Source organism: Brachypodium distachyon, chromosome 1 (genome assembly GCF_000005505.3).
Source record: "Brachypodium distachyon strain Bd21 chromosome 1, Brachypodium_distachyon_v3.0, whole genome shotgun sequence".
Classification (NCBI taxonomy): domain Eukaryota; kingdom Viridiplantae; phylum Streptophyta; class Magnoliopsida; order Poales; family Poaceae; genus Brachypodium; species Brachypodium distachyon.
In genome coordinates this window covers 62020504-62043716 of record NC_016131.3, presented here as the reverse complement: position 1 = coordinate 62043716, position 23213 = coordinate 62020504, and the positions used below count along the sequence as shown (strand labels likewise).

The window sequence follows — 23213 nt, the reverse complement described above, 5'->3', positions numbered from 1 at the left end:
AGGCACCGCCTGCATTGAGCCGGTTCATTGAAACATTAAATAGGATCATTGATATATAAAGAGACTTAATTTTATTGCTAAAGTTTGATCGGAATACCCATTGATGGAGTATGAAGGTATAGCATGTGGATGTAAGACCATGGTCCCCAGTCAATCGAGTTATAGGTCGGGCAACATGGACTGGAGGGCTGGGCGGCTATACACTGCCAGCATCGAGCCGATTCATCAAAAACATTAAATAGGATCATCAATACATATAAAGGAAGTTAATGGTATTACTAAAGTTTGATCGGAATACCCCAAGACGAAGTCTAAAGATATAGCGTGTGGTGGTAGAACCTTTGTCCCTATATCAATTGGGTTATAGGACGGGCCATGCGGACGGCCAGGCTCGGCAGCTATACACTACCCAGATTGTGCTGATTCATCGAAACATTTAATAGGATAACCTATAAATTAAGAAAGTTAATGTTATTGCTAAAGTTTCATCGGGATATCCAGAGATTGAGTGTAAAGATATAGCATGTGGATCAGAATACTGGACGATGACGGAGTCTTACATTATTATATTGAGGTATATCGCGTTGTGTGTAGACTAATGTTATCAAGTGCATCTCGTATTCTCGTGAATCATCCTCGGGACCACAGGCTCCTCCCGGGTTTCCTACTTTTTCCACTTCCCAAAGGACTTGGTGACATTACCAGTACATTGCCACGAGGCATCCAAATTAATCAAAACAACTTTACGTAAGCAAAATTGTCTCGATTTAAAATACAATCAAACAGTTAATACACTCGGTTTGTCATATGTTCGCACTGTTACGTTTGTTGCAGGTAGAACTTTAAAGGTAGAAATCATTTTACGACATTCACATTCTCTTTTTTTCCATACTCATTTGTTACCACATGATTACAAAAGTGTCATCAAATACTACGTAAAAGATCTGTTGTCGGTGCCTGAACTCCGACACCGAGGATGCTGCACACCCCCTTTTTATTCGGTGAGGGCGAGGGAGAGCTGCACCGGCGGTCGACGCTGGAACCAAGCGAGACTTCAAACACACAAAGATTTATCCAGGTTCGGGTCGACAAAGCGTAATACCCTACGTCCTGCTTGTCTGGATTGCTCTCGAAGGGGGGGGGGGTTGCAGGGTTCCTGGAGGCTCTTCCTTGCTCCGAGGGCTACAAACTACTACTGGGGGATGTTCTCTTACTTAGCGCTCAAGCATCCCAAGAGTGAACCCTATCAATGGTGCCCTTGGTCTTCCTTCTATATTACTAAGGGGATACCATAGAGATGGGCTGCATGGGTGACACGCCACCCATGCACGTGTCGTGCGGGTTCGCTAGGTGGCGTGGCCGTCGGGTTGCATCCTCCACACGCCATCCTTTTCCTTGTGATGAAGGAACTAGGCGAACTGTCCAGTCAGCCTTGACCGATCGGTGCTGGTCTTGTCTTGTCGATGAACAGGAAGGATTCCCTGCTCCCCTGCCGCGTTCGTCTGCTGTGAGCAGGAGCATTAGATGCCTGCAAAGCCGCTGGGTGTGGGCGGGTGGGGTGAGCCACCTGTCGCCTCTGTCCCGCACACACAATCCTGGGAGCAGGCCCCGAGGCGCATACCTTGGTCTTGCCGGGGCCGAGCTATCCGCAACACCATGCGGGCCACCTTGCCCCGGGGGAAAGACCGAGGCATGGCATGGCTCTTGCAAGTTCTGTCGTCTGTCCGGGGGAAACCCCAGATGCGACGCCACCGTGACCGTGAAAGGGCGACTCGATCACTCAGTGCCGCGGTAGAGCGTCCCCTTTCATGGCACGGTGGTGCTAGACTCGGGAGTCCGCTGAGAAGGTTCTATTTTGGGTTTCTCCCATGTCGTTCATGCGGGTGCTCCCACGGATCCCAACCAAGGCACCGACCGCACAGGCCATCGGTGCCTTGGCTGGTTACGCTCTGTGAAGACTCATCCAGCCGCCGTGCTGGGTGGCTCTTCTTAAGCGAGGTAGGAGAGGGTGACACCTGGGGCCCAGTGGTAGCAACACATCGATGACCTAGTCATCGGTAACGTTGCCGCCACGGGCCTCCGGAGCGCCCCTCGTATTGCCTCCACCCTTCCTCTCCGAGTTGGCGAAGGAGACGAGGAGGGGGTTTATATAGTCATGGCCTGGCGTCGTATACTGGCCCCTTCCCGGCCTTGGGGTGTGTGCCTTGACTGCACAGTCCATCCTTATCTCTTTGCCTTGGGAGTTGAGCCACGGCCCTCGTGCCCATGCCAACTGGCTCCTCGGATGTCGTTGGCACAACATATGTGTTGCATAAAAGGATGTAGAAAAGCACAAACACAACAAGTATCAACAAAAATTGTTGTGTCTATAGTGCACCTCTAATTGGATACACGAGAGAAAAACACATGTGAGAAAAAATAAATAAAATTACATTGTTAGTTTTTCATACGTGTTAACCCACCTCTAATTGGATCTCCGCTATAGGTTTCAGTAACCGTGCAAGTGTATGGTTTGTTGGATCCAAGGTAACCAGAAACATGTCGTCAATGAGAATAATCTTGAATTTATAATATTGTTTTGAATCACTCTACAACGATTACCCATTGGACGTTACATCAATCCAAACAATTATTCCTCCTCTCATTAGTGAAATGTGTGTATCCAAAAGAATAAATCTACATTCATCTCTCTTCCACCTCCCAAGTGAATGTGGATAAAACATAAGCAGAAATTCATCATGGGAAATCATGTATTTGATGAACTAATTATCGGGGAAACTGAAGCGGGCACGTTCCCACCAGTGTCTTATAATGCGGCGCGTGCTCCCGCACGTCCGATTCCAACGGATCGCTGCCAGCCGCCCATCACAGTCAGGTACCGACGAGTGCTCTCTCTCCCCCGTGAATTCACCAGCACTTGAAGACAGACTCAATTTGTGGTCGTTGACCTTGGCGAATTGCTCGCGGCTTGGCAGATCTTGCTTCATGCCATGGCCACCCCCTTCCCCCTGTCCTGCTGCCCTTCTTCCCCTGTCCCGAGCAGAGTTCTGACGCCCCGAGGGACTCGCGACGCCGTTGTGGTTAGGGGATGGCGTGGTGAAGCAGTGTCCGCCAAGGTGCGTGGCGTCGGAGGAGTACCTGTGCGGAGAGCAAGCGGAGGATGGAGCCAATGGTAGTACACCAAAGGCGCAGGGCTAGCACCCATGCGCAGTTCCTCGACCGTGGCCAACTATTCTTCCAGATGCATGTAATATTTCGACAACAATTTAGAATCGGAGGGAGTAAAACAGAGTGCTTTACATCAATCTGGACGAGACGTAAGACAATGGTGTCAAAATCGTGGATTGCTAAAGAAAAGTGTACGTGTATGTATGGTTGCGAGCTCCGTCATTGTATATTTATTTACACCTGTTCGCATTTTTGCTGGTCATCAACTTATCAGTAGAAACTAGTTGCCAAGTTATTTTTGACACTGCATAATTGTCATATTTTTTCAGTTACAGTCACCGGTTATTTTATCTTAGCTGCCATTTTGTGTCGTGTCATTTGTTCTGATATGCTCATGTGGTAGGGTGTTGCGAGTCTGGGGATCTTTAGCTGTCGTGTCAAATGTCGTTGTTTTTTCACACTGCTTAATTGTCATATTTTTACTCGTAATCATAAGTTTGTTTGATAGGATTTGGCATGTTGTTTACCCGGTAAGTTAGCATAGTTTACCTGGTAAGTTGGCATAGTTTATCCAGTTATATAAGTTGGAACAATTTACCCGGTTATTCAAGTTGGCACGGTTTATCCGACAACTAAGAACAATTAACCCGGTAAATAAGAACGACTAACCCGATAAATAGGGACAATTAACTAAGAGCATCTTCAGCAGGGCTCCTAAACAGGGCTCCTATTCAGTTTTTAGGTGCCAGAGCCAAAAAAAGCTTTTCAGCAGGGACCCTACTAGAGCCCCTATTCTAGGGAGACCCCTAGAAACACCTCCCAAGCCCCATTCCTAGGGGCTCCCGAGGGAGGCCCCTATCCATGCCACGTCAGATTTGTTCCCATGCCCATCGTCCTCCTGCACGCGCCTCGACCCCGTCGGCCCTCCTTCTCCGGCCGCTCCCCCTCGTCCTCCCCTCCCTGGCTCCAAATCTCGCCACTCCCCTCGCCGCCGGCACCCTTTGCCTCCCCGTCTCCGTCGCCCAATGCCCCGCGTCGCCCGGCCACCCCGCGCTGCCGTAGCTTGCCTCACGCGGCCCCGCCCCTCAGTCGTCGCCGCTTTGGCCCCGTTGCGCCCTCATCCTCGTCGGCCGCCTCCGCCACCGTGCCGCTCCCCTCCGCCTCTCCCTCTCCGCAACGGCCCTCTGCTGGCCACTCCGCCGCCGGCATCACCTCGGGGAAGAAAGGGAAAAAAGGAAAAAGAAAAGAATAAAAGACAAGTCTTTGACAAGCGGGTCCCATATGTCATAAAGATTCTAGGGGCTGTGAATTAGGGGCCATGATGAAGATGTTTGTATTTTTTTGGACCCTAAAATTTGAGGAGAGCCCCTAAAAGCTGTTTAGGGGCTCCTGTTGAAGATGCTCTAAGTAAGTAGGAACAATTTATCTAGTAAGCAGGAACTATCAACCCGGTAAGCAGGAACAATTTATCCGGTAAGTAGGAACAGTTAACCCGGTAAGTAGAAATAATTTATCCGGTAAGTAGACACAGGTAATCCAGTAAGTAGTAGAGTAAATGAGTAATCTGGTAAATAGGCGTGGGTAACCTGATAAGTAGGCACAGTTAACCCGGTAAATTGGCCCAGTAACCCCTAAGGCACAATTATCCTAGTAAGAACGATGGTTTAAATTTGCCTATGATGAAAAAGTAATAACATCCATTACTTGATATTCGGTGGGCACAGTCATTTTTTAGTACGCAATTTTGACACAGTTAGCGGTCCATCACTACCATCCGTTGCTATTTTTCGTGCCTGGTGCATGGACAAGAAGAAAAATACTGAAAACCATTTGTGCTTATGTTTTGCTTGGAAGGCAAATAAAATTACAACTAGTTCTTTTGGGGAACGTACAACAGCAACTATGGTGCAAATCAAAACTTCGACTCCAGACTGGCCAAGCTGCGGCGTAAAAAAGACTAAACAGCTAGCGGGCTGCACTGCGCGTGATGAAACGACCTCTACTGGGCTAGCCCACGTTGCTGGGCCGCCTACGCGCGAGGTGAACGGGAACGGTTAAAGCGGACGCGAACGGTTGTTTTGCTCGCTGGGAACGTGGGGCGCCGTATGCTTGTTAGCGTGGGCACGGTCGCCCAATAGTTCGATCCATTAATTATTATGAAATAACTCTTTTATAGCCACACACTCTCGCACATTTGATCAAAGGTAAGAGCAGGAGGGTGGAAAAAAATGGTGGTTGTTCCAGACGCTGATTGTCACAACGTTGTGGTGGTGGCCACAAGCACAATGCATTTAGAAGAGTCTGTACTGTGAACTGGACAACTTTCGAAATGGCGACAATGTGTGTTTGCGATTAGATCTCCGTTGTAGGCTAGAGTAATCATGTATGCTTCTGGCCTGTTGGATCAAAAGCAAGAAAAAATCAACCCAGGATCGGCCCCATGCTAGGAAGTATGACGGCCCAGGGCCAAACACAAGTTGGAACCCAAGACTTGTGTGTGTTTTATGTGTTACATGGGCCATTTTCTTGATTTTGCCCTAGGGCCATTTGAAAAGATGGACCGGCCCAGAATCCATAGCAACGAGGATATGATGATTTAGTTGTTACTAAATCACTCTCTCACGGTTGTGTTATGCCGCTTTTAATCCATTCATACAATGCTCCTTACTCATCATTGAAGTGCATGAGCCCAAAAATCCTAAAATCTCTTCATATCTCTTCCACTTCCTTACTGCATTTGGATGTCGATAAAAGGTGAACACATACCCATAGTCAACAACCGTGAATTTATGATGAATTAGTTACCGAGAAACAATTCTTGACAATTCATCCATGACTGCACCTGATCAAAGGTAATAGAAAAAGAGTGGGAAAATTTGGTGGTGTGTTGAAGGTGCCCGTTCTTGTGATGATGTCATGGTAGTGGTTGCATGCATAGTCATTAAGGGGAGTTTTGCTTGTAAATTGGTCGTCTTTGGGAGATGTGTGATACCCACATGTGCAAGGGTCGATTTAGTTTTTTTAATTAAGTAAGACTGTCGAACACACGAGGAGCAAAAAGGAATTGTCTTGTCGAAATAGATATATATATATATATATATATATATATATATATATATATATATATATTAAAATGAAGAGGATCCCGCCGGCCAGCAGGAGTCCGTCCTCAACGAAGAAGGCGATTCCTCGTCCTGCGTCCTGCGGCAGCGGGCTGCCGCGCCGTGACAACCACCCGGGCTCCTATGTACGTACACGCAGCAATGGCCGCAGAACTACACGTATCCATCTCCTCCTTATCTTTTCTCCTCTGCTTCCAAAGCAATGCACGAGTAGTGAATCCGTGGATCGTGCGTTACTTCTTCATCTACAAGAAAAGCTACTCAGATCTACTGTAAATCATTGCCATGTTCCTCAAACGCCCAATTGGGATCAAGTCCCTCTACAGATTTTTCTATACCGGGTTCGTGCTGCTGCTTCTAGGTAAGATGATAGTTCAATCTTATGCTGCTGCTTCTAGATAAGATGATATTCCATTCATAGTGTTCCTCTTGAATCTTCTACAGATTTTTCTATCCCGGGTTCGTACTGCTGCTTCTAGGTAAGATGATAGTTCAAATATCTTATGTTGCTGCTTCTAGATAAGATGATATTCCGTTCATAGTGTTCCTCTTGAATTTTCTATGTGCACAAGTCTTCTTTTTTTTTCTCAAACAAATATGATATGCGCATTGAGCAGGTAAAATTCCATTTAAAGTGGGTTTTATTTGATTTTATCTGATTTCTATGAATTTATCATGACCTTTTCAGCTACCAGTCTTGCTGTACAGGAAGCAGCAAGCATAAACATGCTGTTTGGTATTGTTTTTTCTCAATGGAATTTCGATGAATTATTTTGTTCTCACTGGATTGGTAGTCCCACTTCCAAGTGTCCCATATAGGAAGCAGCAGGCAGAGATCCATTTGTTTTGACATGAAGTTATATTTAATCTTTGATCTTGTGTTTTCTTTTGTATATATGTTTATAGAAATGTTCAAATATAGTTGGCCAAGATACACGGGATGATCAATTACATCGTACTTGACCTACAGATGATTTTACTGGTTTGTGATAGTAACCAGAGGTATAGTGATCACTTGTTATACTTTCATATAGTTTAGCTCTGCTCCGAATATGATTTTTCCCCATATCTTTTAGATAATTGCCTGCCTAATGATACAGAGGGATTTTAAACATGAAATTCTTTGTACTATTGCCCTTGAAGTGTTTTTTTGTATTTTGGGGCACCATGACACCGTGGAGATCAACCCAAATTCCTTTCCAAGTAATTCTAAGAATTTTGACTAAAAGTTGTAGTCAGAGATATAGGCAGCTAATTCCACATATTGTTCATTAAAGTTTTTTTTATACACTTAAAAATCATCTTGCATGAGAATATATTCTTGTTGATGAGTGGAGTTAAGAAATGCGCTCCTTATTTGGTTCGTACATCTGTGCTCCTGCTTCTTCACTACATTCATCTTTCGTGTACTTGATGAATATTCATGTTTTGTATCCTTAGTACTGATATTAAACAAATGAGCTCTTTCATGGTGAAGGCACAGTAAACTGAAGCCACAACAGTTATTAGTGTTTAGGATGGAAGGTGTTTCTTTGCTTCTCTAAGTACTATGCCATTGAGAGCTAATGACGAACTGTTTTGCATCATCCTTGTCGTAGTTGTTGCAAATTCACATGTTACCTAACTAGGTGCTTGTTTTTAGCTATTGTTGCTTTATACATTATGTCTTGACATTTCGTCTTATCAGTTTCTTGATAGGCGATACGTTTTTACTTTCTTTTTACTCACTTACATATTGAGCGTATGTGTTTATGAACTATTATGGGGAATTTTTGGCTAAAAATGAACTATTTTCTACTGCAGGATGCAACCTAAGTTGCTAGCTGATGCAATTGAGTCATCAAAATATTTGGGGTGATGGAAACATATACGAAGGAAACATATATTTTAGGTTATGTGTTCTGAATGCATTCATAGTATCATTACATGAAAGCCATATGTTGTTTACAATTTCATGAATACTGCGAATAGTTTTTTTATTTGCAATGTCTAGGTGATGCAACAATCTATTGTTTATTCATGTTTATATCTCTAACACAAGAAATGATGTATTTCGTGTGTGAATTCATTTAGGAGTTGTTTGATTCCGTCTCTTGCCATGCCTAGCTCAGCTAGGCTAGCAGCTAGCCTTTCTCGGCATGTCCCAGCAAAGCAACGATAGTCATTTGGTAAGCTAGCTCATTAGACGGTTGAAGCTTGGCTTTCTTGTTGGTCTGAGAGTAAGACGTGGGCTTGCCTGTGCGAGCGAGCCGATTTGGCTCTCCTCAGACGGCAAGGTTTTTGTTGTAGTTGCTGACAATATTGCCTAGCAAAGCCAGAAATTTTAAGTGCTACCAAATGACTGTCCTTGCCAGGCAAGGCTAGAACTGTCGATATGGTTGACAATTTGAGTAATCTTTCTAGTTTTAGCCCTAAACCTGACTTTGGTTGCTTTGACGAGTTCGTAAGCAATCCTATGCACAAACCTAGCATATGATACTGGGATGTCAAAAGAAGTGCAAAAGATATGATCAATTAGTGCGGACAACATAAAAACTATGATTGCCGACGTATAGATTCTTGGAATCATACGTATCCGTGGAAAAAACTTGGATCTAGAAACCGAAGCCGGGACCGAAATGGCGAAATTACCTGTAGTTTCAGCCGGGAAAGCGTCTACAGCCTACAGGTACGTGACGTACGCCAGGTCCCACTCTCAGGTTCAGGTCGGAGCCAGAGCTACAGCCCGGTCCAGAGTTCCGAATGTATGTCGCAACCCCATCTAAGACCAAAACCCCGCGCTCCGAAGTCCGAACCAAAACCCTCGACCCGAGTCGCCTCCTCCGCCCGCACCCGACACCTCTCTGTTCCCCTCTGTTCGCCGCCACCGCTGCCATGAGCGCCGGCTGGAGGACGCTGCTGCTTCGCATCGGCGACAGGTGCCCCGAGTACGGGGGCTCCGCCGACCACAAGGAGCATATTGTGAGTGCCCGTCCCTCCCAACTCGTTGCCCCTCCCTCACCCCGCTCTCCGAACCCTAGGGCGTGCGGATTTGGTTTAGAAAGCGTCGTGGTTTGTTTTTCTGAGGTGAACTACGGCGGGCATTAGCCAGCCTGACCTACGGCGTCGTTTTTTTTGCTATGTGCGCTTTTGGTGGGAACTTGTGGTGGTCGAGGTGGGAAGGCCAAAACCCTACTACCCACCTATGGCAGTCCTCTACAGAGTCCGGAGCTATAGGTATTTGGTGCGCTGTGTGGAACTGGTTTTTATCTGGACACCCTAGTCAAATTTGCAAATCTGGATGGGGCGCATTGTAACAATATTTTAGTCGCCCTTGTAGGGTGCCTACAATTGTCTCGGTGGACTATGCTATCATTGTTTTGTTCCTGTCAATCTAGTATGGTGACTTTCCTGAGTTGGATTTGGTTGTTAGGTGGTTTGATCCTCTTATGCTGTCGGCATTAAGATATAGGAACTTGGTTCAATGCGGGGAGATCATAATAGGATGCAAACTAAGTAGTACATTAGGAACTTGTCAGGCTGCAGTATTGCACACTTGTGTTATCACAACGTAATTCTGTTGGAATCATATCAATTCTAGAATTACAGGGTGGTTATTACGTTAGGAACAGCTGATATGATTTATCATGCTTCTAGTGTTCTAGTGAATTTCCCTCTTATAAGTGAAATTGTGGCTCTATTAGATGTTACTCCCTCTGTTCCATAATTCTTGACGACGCAAGTTTTTTTCTAAAATGAGCGAAACTACGCACTAAAACGCGTATTATACATCCGTATCTAGACAAAGTTGCGTCAAGAATTATGGAATGGAGGGAGTAGTAAGTACGATGAAGGTTATCTCTAGGTACAATCATGATTTTGTTAGGAAATGCAGTTTATAGTTGAATGATTTTATTCAAGTTGCCAGATAAAGGGCTGTAGCAAGTTTGTACACAAGTGGCACATTGTTTGGCACATATTTAAGAGAAGCATGCATTTTCATCTATTGCGATGTTTTTTTCACACTTGTGCTGGCCGATCATTTGCTTTACAGGAAACTTGTTACACAGTACTTTGCCGTGAATATGAACACTCCAAAGATGATATTTTTGAGGTTGGTACCCAACATTCTACTGTGTGCTTGTTTACTTATTGTTGTACTCTGTCTATTCATCGAGCAGAAAAAGAATTGATCCTGTTTATAAGGGACTCCGGATTGAAAACCTCCATATTGTTTTACATTCACTATTCCAATCTGGCTATCTTTTGGCAATGTATATGTTATAGTTCTATGTTAGTGCATAATTTCTTTGTTCCCAACTGTAGTGCATTCTTTAAACTAAGGTCAGATGTTGATAATTTTTTGCCGCAGTCATTTAAGGCAGCAAACAACAAACTGATAAAATGAACAGAGAGAATAGATCTGGATCCTGTAGTATTTGTTTACTTCTTTAATGTTCGGGATAAATATTGTTATCTAATGTCTGAATCAATTTGAGATGCTAACTGAGTTGTATCTTTATCCAAGCAGTTTCTACTTCAGTGTGCAGAACAATTACCTCACAAGATTCCTTTCTTTGGAGTTTTGGTATGCAAATATTTCCTATGAAGCTTATAACACTTCTCTAATTTATGTTCTCTTGCCCTTTTTTAAATACTACTTGTGAATCATTTTAAGTACTTACACAATGTCAATAGAATTTTGACTTGTTGGCATGCTTTGAGTTCCTTTATTATGTCCAGAAGGTGAAAGAAGCAACATATAATACCAGCACTACTAAAAAAATGGAGATCTAGCCTGCATTTTGTCCTTTTGAATTTCTGAAGTATTGGGGAGGTTGGACTTATGAAATAAAAAAATATGCCTCTGTATTTGCCTCATAAACTGCAGTTACATAATGTAATCCTGATATAAAATATTGGTTGATATGATTGTTGATGGAACTTTCTGGGAGAACTTTGAAGTTCTCATATGCTTTGGTTCATATTTTGTTGACGTAGGTCTTATCATGCTTTTAACATGATTTATGATGCTGTTTCATTTGTGTATATTTCATTATTATCTGTTGCTTATGCATGTCTGTTCATTTTATCTTCTCTCCTATGGGAAGATGCAATGTTAATGTCAGTGCCAAGAAATATACTTTTTTTTTCTGGAATACAGCCAAGAATATATACTCATTTCATTCTTTCCACAAGTAGTATTGTGCAATGAACAAATGTTCCAGTATTATGCACACCTGTTGCACGTACATGCACATGGATCAATTGTAGGTCCGTTGATCCCGTTGATGATGTATACAGTATGCTGGATGATGATATTTGTCTGTTTGGTTAAATGTGTATGACATTGCTTTTACATGCATATTGTTATGAGAGGAGGAACCAAGGAAGCTATGTCTATTGTTTTGGATCATATTTTACGGTGATGGGTTTTGATACCTTCTGCACTTAACACTAATCTCACATAAAATTAACCTAGCGCTACAACATTTTGAAAATAAGATGCAAGTATATGATTGCACTTATATAATTGAGCTAATTCATAGTGATGCTTGTGCTGTTTTTTTTAATGTCAGATAGGTTTGATAAACTTAGAAAATGAAGGTTTCGCCAAGGGTATTGTGGATACAGCACAGGCCAACCTGCAGGTATGCATATTTATTTTTACATCACATAACTTAGGCGTATTTGCTAACCTTTTTTTCCCCTTGTTCCACTGGAGACAAATTCGCTATGATACTATTCCAGCGTTATTTATGTTACTCGACTTCTTTTTCGCAAATACTGAATATCAAATCCATGCATGATTGGAGGACCAACTTTTGGTTTCTTAGACGACCATCCTAGCTTTGTAATTGATTTTCATAATTGCAGGATGCTTTACATAATGAAAATCGTGACAGAATCAGGATATTGCTGCGATTTCTGAGTGGCCTGGTAAGTCATGTAGTTGTTTTGATTTGATTTGGTTGCTGTTATCATTCTTTGCTAGCTGCTTTCCTGTGTCCTAACCTGTGACATGCAACACATCTTCATGAACGGTTGAGTCTCAATGCTGAAGGCTTTTAGTTCTCTTACTGTTACATTAACTTGGGTATTGAATGAATTTGGTAAAGCACACGCAACAATGCAATTGCACAGAATAATGTCACAAGTAATTCTAAAACTACAAGTACAATTAACTATCAAACAAAACCATGAAAGCTAACGTACAAACTAACATGGAGAGGTGCCTGAGGGAATGCTTTGTTTTTGGGGTTGGGTTGGGGGTCGAGAGTTCTATGGAATAATAATTGTGGGAATAAAAAACACAGCATCACAACGAGAATGCAGGTGCAAAACTGACAATGGCAACACAAAAAAAAGTTGCAGGGTAGTCGTTTGGATGAGACACAGGAAAACTGCCCTTTTTTAGGGAGACACAGAGAGGAAAACTGTCTTGATCCAAAGCAAACTAGTGTTGTAGTGTTCTAGGCTTCTACAGAGAAAAATCATAAGGATGGTGATCCTATATAAATGCTACAATCCCAAGAGCAGTGTTGCATGCATGTTAGCTACGGTTTATTTTGCGTAGCTTCGGCCTCTCCAGCCCACAGAAACTGAAGCCCTGCAGCTCTAGAGATATATTTTCTGTTTATTAGATACATTCATAGTTCTTAGTGAAGATCGCATGATTTAAAATAATTCTATGATTGTAAAATTTGCATTTAGTCAGCTGATTATTTAGTTGATATCATCTTTAAATTATGCTCTAGATTGAGTTTATAACAAGTTGAGGCTGAGTACTTTGACTCTTTTCTCAAAAAGAGAGAGGGTTCTCTTTCTGCCCTCTTTTTTGCTGGTAGAAAGGCTTTTGATGTATTTTGGGCATATGGATTGATCAATTTGTAGTTTCTTTACCTCTTCTCGTAACTGTAAATTTTATGTGTGTATTGTAGATGTGCAGCAAAGTTATATCGCCAGATTCCATTATTGAGACATATGAGACACTATTATCATCTGCTGCCACAATATTGGATGAAGAAGCTGGAAATCCATCTTGGCAACCACGTGCTGATTTTTATGTTTATTGTGTTTTGGCTTCTCTTCCGTGGGGTGGTTCAGAACTGTTTGAGGTACTTTTGTTAAACTGTTGTGATTTACTGCCTAATCTTCACAACCTTTGGTGTCTAATATGAGTGATTTAACCGAACACATGCTTTTAGTTCTCTGGCTGTATTAATCTTCATCATCTTTATTGAGCTACAGTGATTTACCTCCTTTTTTAGAGCATTTGTGGATTGTGGTTCAATCTGACTTCATTTATTTGAGTTTCCTTTTGAACTTTAGAAGGGTATCTTTATTCTGTAATGTCAATCCATAGCATGCTATTGTATGTTTTTAAAGCCGCACTGTAAGCAACCCAACCTATTCTTTCAAGTATTGAAATAGGGACATTGAATCCCCTCTTCTAAGAACTAAGAGATGTCTATGATAAACTCCTCTCGTATGCTGCCCTTAAATCTCAAGGGTATGGATAATACTGGCCTTGAAAGTTTGTATCTTTCCGGAGCAATATGAACATCATCCATGATCTTTTTTCAAGAACTTTTGGAAACATGAGTCAGGAACACACATTTTGTCCTTACTAAAATACTGGCCTTGAAAGTTTGTATCTTTCCGGAGCAATATGAACATCATCCATGATCTTTTTTCAAGAACTTTTGGAAACATGAGTCAGGAACACACATTTTGTCCTTACTAAAAGTAGTCAGTGCACACCAAATTAGCGCTCTAATAGAAAAAGTTCTACTTGAAAATTGTGCATTAGAAAATTTTACTGACCTGAATTCATGGGTACAATGCACTGATGAGTTCTAACATGCAGCAAGTTCCGGATGAACTTGAGAGAGTTCTGGTTGGTATACAATCTTACATAAGCATCAGAAGGCATTTTGACGATATTGCTTTCTCAGTCTTTGAGACAGATGAAGGTGACTCTCCCAATAAAAAGGTAATGGTAACTTCTTGAATATGTGAACCTGACAACTGTTTGTTTCCTGAATCCTTATATCCATTTAAACTCCTCCGATGTTATTTAGATCAGGACTGTAACTTGTAACCTTTGCAGGATTTCATGGAAGATTTATGGGAGCGTATTCAAGTTCTTTCTCGCAATGGATGGAAGGTTAAAAGTGGTACGTCAGTTTGTGCTTTTGAACACACATGTTTGCTGATTGGAATAAATGCTTTCAATGCAATAGGGTTAAATCTTAGGATTTCTTTTTCTTTCTCCAGCTCAGTGCTGATTGTATACATAATCTTAAGCATGCTATTGCCTAATTTTCTGTACATTCTGTTTAACTACTCCCCTGCAGTTCCAAAACCTCACTTGTCGTTTGAAGCTCAGTTGGTAGTTGGAAAGTCTCACCGTTTCCCCCCAGTTAGTTGCCCTCCGCCTACTTTCACACTCTCAGCTTCTGAAATATTAAAAGGGCAAGAGAAGCATGAGGCCGATCTAAAGTACCCCCAAAGGCTTCGTAGGCTTCATATATTTCCAACAAATAAAGCTGAGGTAAATTTTAACTTTATGTTATAGCCCATTGACCATTGTTACATTTCATGCTTTACTTTCTGTATTTTCTGTAATGTACGTAAAGTGACATGACATTAATTACTACTTGGTTCTACATTACAAATTTCGCCTGTTTTCGTTTTGTCGAGATAACGCAGTGAGCGTTGTACCTTGTTGTATCGATAGAACTTGGAAAAATTACAAGCACAAAGTAGGTTACAGCCAGAAAACAAAAGGATCCTTAATGCAACCATTGGGTAGGAGCAGTTGCAACTTCTTTGCACACGCTGTAAACCAAGATCTTGCCTCCGACTTGATTGTGTTCAGGAGGTCGAGTATGGCTGGGGAAGCACTGCAGAAAATGCAAGCATTCCTTCACCTCCCAATCCACCAACCACAATGATTGTTGCCATCTATTCAGTGAATTCCCTGTCTGACCGCCTGCCCACTGTTTATATGCTTACCAAGTTCAGCTTTTTACATTCTTGGATGACTAATCAGCCGTCATTTGTTTTCAGAATATGCAACCTGTAGATCGTTTTGTTGTTGAAGAATACATATTGGATGTGCTGCTTTTCTTCAATGGATGGTCAGTTATAATCTTAATTGTTTCAGTTTTATTATTGTTGTTGGTACTTATATAGAAGTTGAGAATGTTGGATATCACACATGTGGTTGTTAAACTTGTTAATGCATGAATTGCTGACACAACTACTCACTGGATTTGCTGGTCAGTCTTTAGTATGGAGTATGAATATAACTTGGTGGCCTCTAACTCCCTATTGCCGAGTCTTCTGTTTTTCCCTTTACTAACAAAAATTAATTGTATTGACTCCTGTTTTCTTATCATCTACCCCTCTGATCCATAATAAGTGTCGCTGATTTAGTACAAAGTTGTACTAGATCAAGGACACTTATTATGGATCGGAGGGAGTATTATTAATCCCTAGGGTCAAGGTTCTGTTTTAACCTCTGCAGTTTCTGTTTAGCTAGAACTAACCTGTTTTGTTACTTAACACTCCTTGCCCCGAACAGTGTGGCAAACCACACTACCACAGTCTTCGTGGCAAGCAAATCGTTTGCCACAAGTGTGGCAACTAGTAGAGGTAAGAAATTTGGCACACCAAATGTTACGGAAAGAACCAACACAAGCCTAACAAGGTCAAAGTAGACTAAACTCAACTGTGATAATGTTGCTGCCAGCGAACAAAAACATCAATTTTTAAATGCATCAATTATGGTTGGCAACATTTGGCATGCTCATCTTGGTAACATTGGTCGAGTTTTGTTCTATTTTAGAATTTATCTACTCAATCGTACTATTTCAGCTTTCTTACTAATTCTGTATTGGTTATATTTTTCTTTGAAAGACAGTCGCAAAGAGTGTGCATTTTATCTGGTCAGCCTTCCTGTGCCTTTTCGGTATGAATACCTGATGGCCGAGACCATATTTTCTCAGGTATTATTATGATTATTTGATGCTTCTATCACCAGTTTCTGTGTGCCTGCCTTCATGTTAAGTGAACTGTATTATTTAGTTGTTGGAGAGTGAATGTTTCATATTCTTGCATTCTGAATTTCTAACATAGGGATTAATAAATTGCCATGAAATGGGTTGTAAACGTTGCTTTTCACGGAGCACGGTTTGAGTTCCACCCAAGCATTTCTGAAAGACCTGGTGAATAAAACTGTGTTTCACAGACTCCAGAGTGCAATGATCTGAGGCTAATCTTACATTAGTTTGTGCGTTGTACAGATATTATTATTCACGTATTGGACTGAGTTTGAAATGATTAGTTCATATGAAATGATTTAAAGAAGCTTTGAAAATTATGTTCATTTGGGATGTGAATACGCGCACCTGTAATGTACAAAATTTTGTTCAAGATCCAAAAATTGCATTCGAGTTTTCCACTTTTCAATATGTAATTATGTTTTGTAGAGAAACATACAATTTGTAATCTCGTATATTTGGGAGACTAAAAAATCCCACCTAAGATTGTGATCTGGTAACATTGTAGCTGTTTGTGGTACCGTAAAAATATATTGGTAGTAAAGCATGCAAAAGCTGGCTGAAAACTTTAAGCTGCTAAAGTATTTCTGAACAAGGTTAGTAGATAAGCAATAGATTCAGATTTTCAGTAGAGTTTGACGTATATGTGTTAAGAAATGGAAGACTAGTAATCAGCATGCCACATATTAAATCAAATTTGGGTACTCACTTAGGTTGTTGGGTTTAGTCCCACATAGGTTGTGTTCTTGTGGGAGGAGGCAGTGAATGACTTGTACAGGTGACGTTAACCCCTCCTGTCAGGCTAGTCTTCTTGGGGTGGGAGGGCCCAAGACCTCATATAAGCTTGTGTTGCTCTACAATTGGCCTAGTTGGTGCATGTGGGCCGGAGACGCTGGTTTAGCGGTCCTGGGATTTGTAAGTACTGTTATCAAAGCATAGGTGTCCAGATAGAAATCTCGATGGACTCACGGTGGGTAGGTCATGGTTGGTGGGCCGGAACGCTGGTTTTAGCAGGCCCATGGTGTCCACTGTCCGATGTGTGATGGGGAGATTTATTCAGTGTAGTCCCACATTAAGTCGTGGGAGGAGGCAGGGAATGATTTATAAGGGTGAGGGCAACCCTCCTCTCAGGCTAGTCTTTTGGGGGAGATGGCCCAAGACCTCTTAGAAGCTTGTGGTGCTCTCCGGTTGGGCCTATTTGGTGCATGTGGGTTGGAGTCACTGGTTTAGCGGGCCTGAGTTTGCATAACGTAGGTACTGAAGTTAAATTAGTTTTTTTACTATTTAATGTTCTTTCCTGCGAGTAGTTTCTGGTTTGCCACTGGTGTCATTCATATTCATATCATACTATTTGTGCAATTTGACACAATCTTTATTACTCTTATAAAAAAGCCAATTGGTGGCGGTGGTCTGTCAACATCTCTTTGCCTCCTATTGTAAAAAAAATGACTTTGCACCTTATTCTAGTGCAAACAAGTACATCTATTAAATTATTAAGATAGTGATGATATTTGCCACCAAAAATTGAGATAAATTACAAGCAAGTGGCACTAATATATAATAGTGTTTTTATCTAATTTATCTTCAGCAAGCAGTCTAATTTGTTTATCCGTAGCAACACATGGGTATGTAGCTAATATTTTACAATATTTGAAACAAAGAGACAGATTTTTTTGTTGTTGTTAGGATCTACTTAATTTTGTTATAAATTTGTAATTTGTTTTTCAAGCTGTTATTATCTGCGTAGAAGCTGGGTTCAACATTCCTTTGAATAATCTTTTGATTGGTACCACATGATTATTTCTGTCTCTCATCTGGATTTTGGTTCTGGGCTTCACGCTACCATGCTGTAGTCTGGATGTTATGGATTATATATAGACACCCTAACAGTCTTAACAGTTCACACTATAGTTTCACAATAGATATAGTTAGGATACCTATTGCAACATTTGTGCATTTATTTTTGTCTTTTCTTTTCCTGTACAGTGAGTATACTTGTCAAATAAAAATCAAGACTTTTATTCTGACCTATATATTTTATTTTCTAGCTACTATTGCTGCCGAATCCACCTTTCAGGCCAATTTACTATACATTGGTTATAATCGACCTTTGCAAGGTAGTTCTTTCAATCTTTAATGCTCTGAGACTGCTTAGGCTAATATTGTTTTTGTTTAGTCAAGCACCACTAGTGCTGAGGCCAGTGTAGAATGTGAGATTTAATATACCTTTTGAATTGTGCCCATGCAATTTCTTTTGGTGCATGTTGTGAATTGTTTTCACTGCATAATGGTATGGTGACTGCTATAATTACTGTGAGCAGAATTATGAATTCACAATCCCTTTCTTGGTTTAGTTTACCTCATCTGCCTTTCTGATTTACTTATAGTATGCTCATAGCTATATACTAGTATTTGTTTTTAGTCTTAAGCTTGTACGTTTATCTGCATACCATATTCTGGTTGTATAGTTTACAAAAAAAATATTCTGGTTGTATAGTTCCTTATGTTTTCATCTATACCACTGCCATTTATTTTTGGTAAACTATTGATGTCCGCTTTATTCATGTGAAATGTCCTGTAGAAACGTCGTAGCGGCGGTTTGCCTTTTTCCTTCATATGAAAGAAAAGGTTTTACTTCCTTCCTTGAGGATGACTAGAATGAGTCTAATTATCTAAAATCTCTTCCAGGCTTTGCCAGCTGCATTTCCATCTGTTGTGGTAGCAGCAGTGCATGCTCTTTTTGACAGAATTAGTAACATGGATACAGAGTGCCGCACCAGACTTATCCTATGGTTTTCACACCACTTGTAAGTTCATTGCCATGGATTTGGTTTTGGTCATACGGCTTCCTGCCTATGTTACTATTTATTATTTGGCCTATTGGCTATTGATTAAGCCATTCCTATAGATGTTCGATACTCTAATGATGATCCTCTTCTGCTATTGCTTAAAAAACAAAGTGAATTACTCAAATCACAACTTCACGAGAACTTATAACAATTCAACCGTCATGCCAGGTTTACTGTCAAATGCACAGAAATTACCATTTTGGGTTATGTGTGAAAGATCAGACCACAAGTTGTGGTTTTGTGAAATGTTTTTAAAAGATTAGGATTGTTATAAGTTCATGAAGTTGTGGTTTTGAGTAATTCACTCTAAAAAAAAGGATGTTATACATTTCTAGTATAGTTTTTTAGGCAATTGGTTGCATAACATAATTGGTCTCCTGTCAATATTCCTACTCACTTAAAATAATTGTAGCCTTGTACTCCTAAATTGTAACAATATCATCTGCTTACACAGGTCAAATTTTCAATTCATCTGGCCTTGGCAGGAGTGGGCCAGTGTAAAAGGCCTGCCAAAATGGGCTCCGCAACGTGTTTTTGTCCAAGAAGTATTAGAAAGGGAGGTTAGGTTGTCCTATTTCGAGAAAATCAAGCAGGTCAGTGATATATTATGGGCCAGTCCTTAAATAAGGAGGGCTATTATTTTCACGTATTTATTACTTTTTTGGATTACGTTTTGCTATTTTGATATCCATGCTTCTATAGCTAATTGTCTCTGCTGATTGCGCAACAGTTATTTAAATTATTGTGTCTTCTCCAGAGTATTGAGGATGCTACTGAGTTGGAAGGACTGTTACCCCCCAAAGCTGGGCCTAATTTCAGATATCATACTGATGATAGCAAAGAAAGCACCGAAGGCCACAGACTGTCGAAGGAACTTGTTGGCATGGTTAGAGGGAGGAAGACTACACGTGATATTATTTCGTGGGTTGAAGAACAAATAGTTCCTGCAAATGGTGCCAAATTCGCTATTGATGTTGTTAGTCAGACACTTCTTGACATCGGTTCAAAAAGTTTCACCCATCTTATCACCGTTCTGGAGAGATATGGTCAAATAATTTCCAAGCTATGTCCAGATGAGGAAATGCAATTATTGTTGATGGATGAAGTCAGTGCTTATTGGAAGAACAGTACTCAGATGACTGCTATAGCTATTGATAGAATGATGGGCTATCGCTTAATTTCCAATTTGGCTATAGTCAAATGGGTTTTTTCTCCTGCTAATGTCGATCAATTTCATGTTTCGGATCGTCCATGGGAGGTGTGTTCTTTGTCCTTATATTTTTTCCTTATCCTTATATTTTTTCCATTCTAAATTTCCATGTGTCCTAAAAATGGTGGTAATTATCTTTATTAAGTTTTTTGTTAGGCTAATGAAATTGACACTACATACAAAGAGATTTCTACTATATATTAATGGCATGGATCCATCTGCCCAATTCAGCCCCCAACGCATTTTATACTCTTTTTTGTTGAACCTGTCTGATTGACATCCCCTCAAACAGATTCTTAGGAATACTGTTAGTAAAACATACAATCGTGTGAGTGACCTTCGTAAGGAAATTCAAACACTGAGGAAAAGTATTCAAGTTGCAAAAGAGGCTAGTGCAAAAGCCAGCCGAGAGTTGGAGGAGGCTAAATCTGTACTTGAGATTGTTGAGGGCCAACCTGCACCATCTGAAACACCAGGAAGACTAAGACGCCTTCAAGGATTTGCTGACAGAGCAAAAGAAGAGGAAGTAGCTACTGAAGAATCATTAGAAGCAAAGGAGGCTCTCCTTGCTCGGGGACTTGAAGAAGGCAAAGTATGCTACTTGCTTACCTTTCTCTTATTTCTGTGTACCCTTGCATGTCTATTGATATACATATTTTCCGATATTCCAATTTTTTGTTGTACTTGCTTTGCTAGCGCATAGTTGAGCATCCATTCACATCAACTCACCCATTATATTGCGGTGGACTTTACAGGAATTGCTTAGGCTACTGTTCAAGAGCTTTGTTGATGTGCTTACTGAACGTCTACCACCCATTTCTGCTAATGGAGATGTTCCTAATCTACGTGCTGGAGATCAGGACGTAACTTTTGCAGCTGCTGATCCTGAAGTGGCAACTATGGAGATAGACAATGAAAATGGCGCCGACAATGACAGGTCAGTTTATTATTCAGTTTCCAGTATTTATATCACAATAATACTTCTTTTAGATGTTTCAATCTACACTTTGGAAAACCCCAGCCAGTTTATGGTTTAGGCCCTTTTGCTTTGATGGAGATTTGTTTTGTGTTCGGGCTTGTTAACACTTTTGTACTGCTAATAATATTGCAAAATTAGTCTTGGAAAAATGCAACAATTTGGTTGCTAGATGAATTAGCACCTGCTGATTAGGATGTTTGTAACAGCTGTTTGTGTACAGTGGCATTCCAGGAACCTATTTACTAGTCATGTATGTGCTGGTCAGGTCTTAGGGACTCTGTACTAACTTACTTTTATGTTTTGACAGTCAACTGAATGGTAAAAAAACTAAAGTTGGTTACAGTATTGGAGAGCTTGAGCAATGGTGTCTTTGCACATTGGGGTATCTCAAGTCATTTTCTCGACAATATGCAACTGAGGTGAGTATTGCTGTTGGAGGCTTGGACCCATTGCCTGAATAGTTTGTTCCTTGAGCTGATAAATTCACTAATCATTGGGAAGTTATCTTGCTCTTCTTTTCATAACATAGGGCATATAAATTTTGTTCGAAGTCAAACTTTCTTAAGTTTGACGAAGTTTATAGAAAAAATATCAACATCTCCAATACCAAATCAGTCACAGTAGATCCACCATGAAATATGTTTTCATAGTGTTTGCTTGTTACTGTAGATGTTGATTTTTCTTTCTATATAAACATGGTCTTAGGACAAAACTTATATGTACTACTCCCTCCGTCCCAAAATAAGTGACGTGAATTTGTATAAGAATCTATACAAATACACGTCACTTATTTTGGGACGGAGGGAGTATTTATGCAAAGGAAGGAGTACTTTAACATGGATACCATGTTCAATGAAATTTATGTCGAAAAAAGTTGGACAAAATAGAATTGGACCTAGCTAAAATTCAGAAACCATCTACTAGTGGTAACAGCCAGGATACTAGTGATGTTTTAACTTGTAACCATCACTTGTATCTTCTAGCAAGTGGTAACAGCCAGGATAAGATGTAGGTATCGATTTTTTGAATAAAAATACATCACTCCATTGCATCATTTCATGGGCTTAAAAATGTCTGATTTTTGTATTGTCCATGGCATACGCAGATTTGGTCTCACATTGCGATGCTGGATGAGGAAGTTTTCGTTGGGAATATTCACCCTCTAATCCGGAAAGCTGCGTTCTCTGGTTTGTGCAGACCAATTAGTGAAAGGGTCTAACCTTTGATTTCTGACCGTTATTCCCAGACGAGTGTTGTAATTCACCTGTATCATACACAAAGACAAGTTCTAACCATTCTACACTAATGCTGACATGTCCAGAACACTTGGCAAATTTATACTCAAGAATTTCTTCGATTTGGGTTTGACATTCCTGAACCTAAGCAACATGATTTCCCCCATTTTGAAACTTCAAGTCTGCTCGTGCTCCCATTGTTCAACCACCTGATTGGGACCAACCATTCGAGCTTATGTGTGACACGGGTGATTAGGCAGTAGGAGCTCTTTTGGGACAGCGGCATGATAAGGCACTTCATGTCATTTATTATGCTTCCAAGACTGATGCACAGATCAATTATGCTACAACTGAAAAAAAAGACTGCACCAAACCGAAATTACATCATGGTAGGCCGTAGGCGTGGGGCTTGACAGGCGGGACTCACAGGTATGAAATAATGCCAATTGTCTGATCGTTATTTTGGGTGATGTGACACAATGTGTTTGGTTCACAGGGTCGGACCGCCCAATGCCAACGGGCCCAAAACAGATTTTACTCGTGTTTGGCTTAGGGCCGTGGCTGGTTTCGACCGAAAAAACTCCCGAAACGCCGGTCCGCG

The 23213-nt window shown here is 41.0% G+C and overlaps 1 protein-coding gene across 1 annotated transcript; it reads left to right on the top strand.

Annotated features, from left to right (window-relative positions):
- The first annotated feature begins 9059 nt into the window (after nt 1-9059).
- On the top strand, nt 9060-22792 carry LOC100839026 (nuclear cap-binding protein subunit 1). Its single transcript, XM_003557877.4, has 19 exons — nt 9060-9251; nt 10324-10383; nt 10801-10857; nt 11849-11920; nt 12147-12209; nt 13211-13387; nt 14140-14265; nt 14383-14449; nt 14630-14826; nt 15345-15415; nt 16201-16285; nt 18388-18456; nt 19028-19146; nt 19643-19781; nt 19946-20446; nt 20691-20990; nt 21154-21335; nt 21685-21796; nt 22483-22792. The coding sequence occupies exons 1-19, from the start codon at nt 9165-9167 to the stop codon at nt 22594-22596; spliced, it is 2598 nt and encodes an 865-aa protein (XP_003557925.1). The 5' UTR covers nt 9060-9164; the 3' UTR covers nt 22597-22792.
- Nucleotides 22793-23213: the final 421 nt, after the last annotated feature.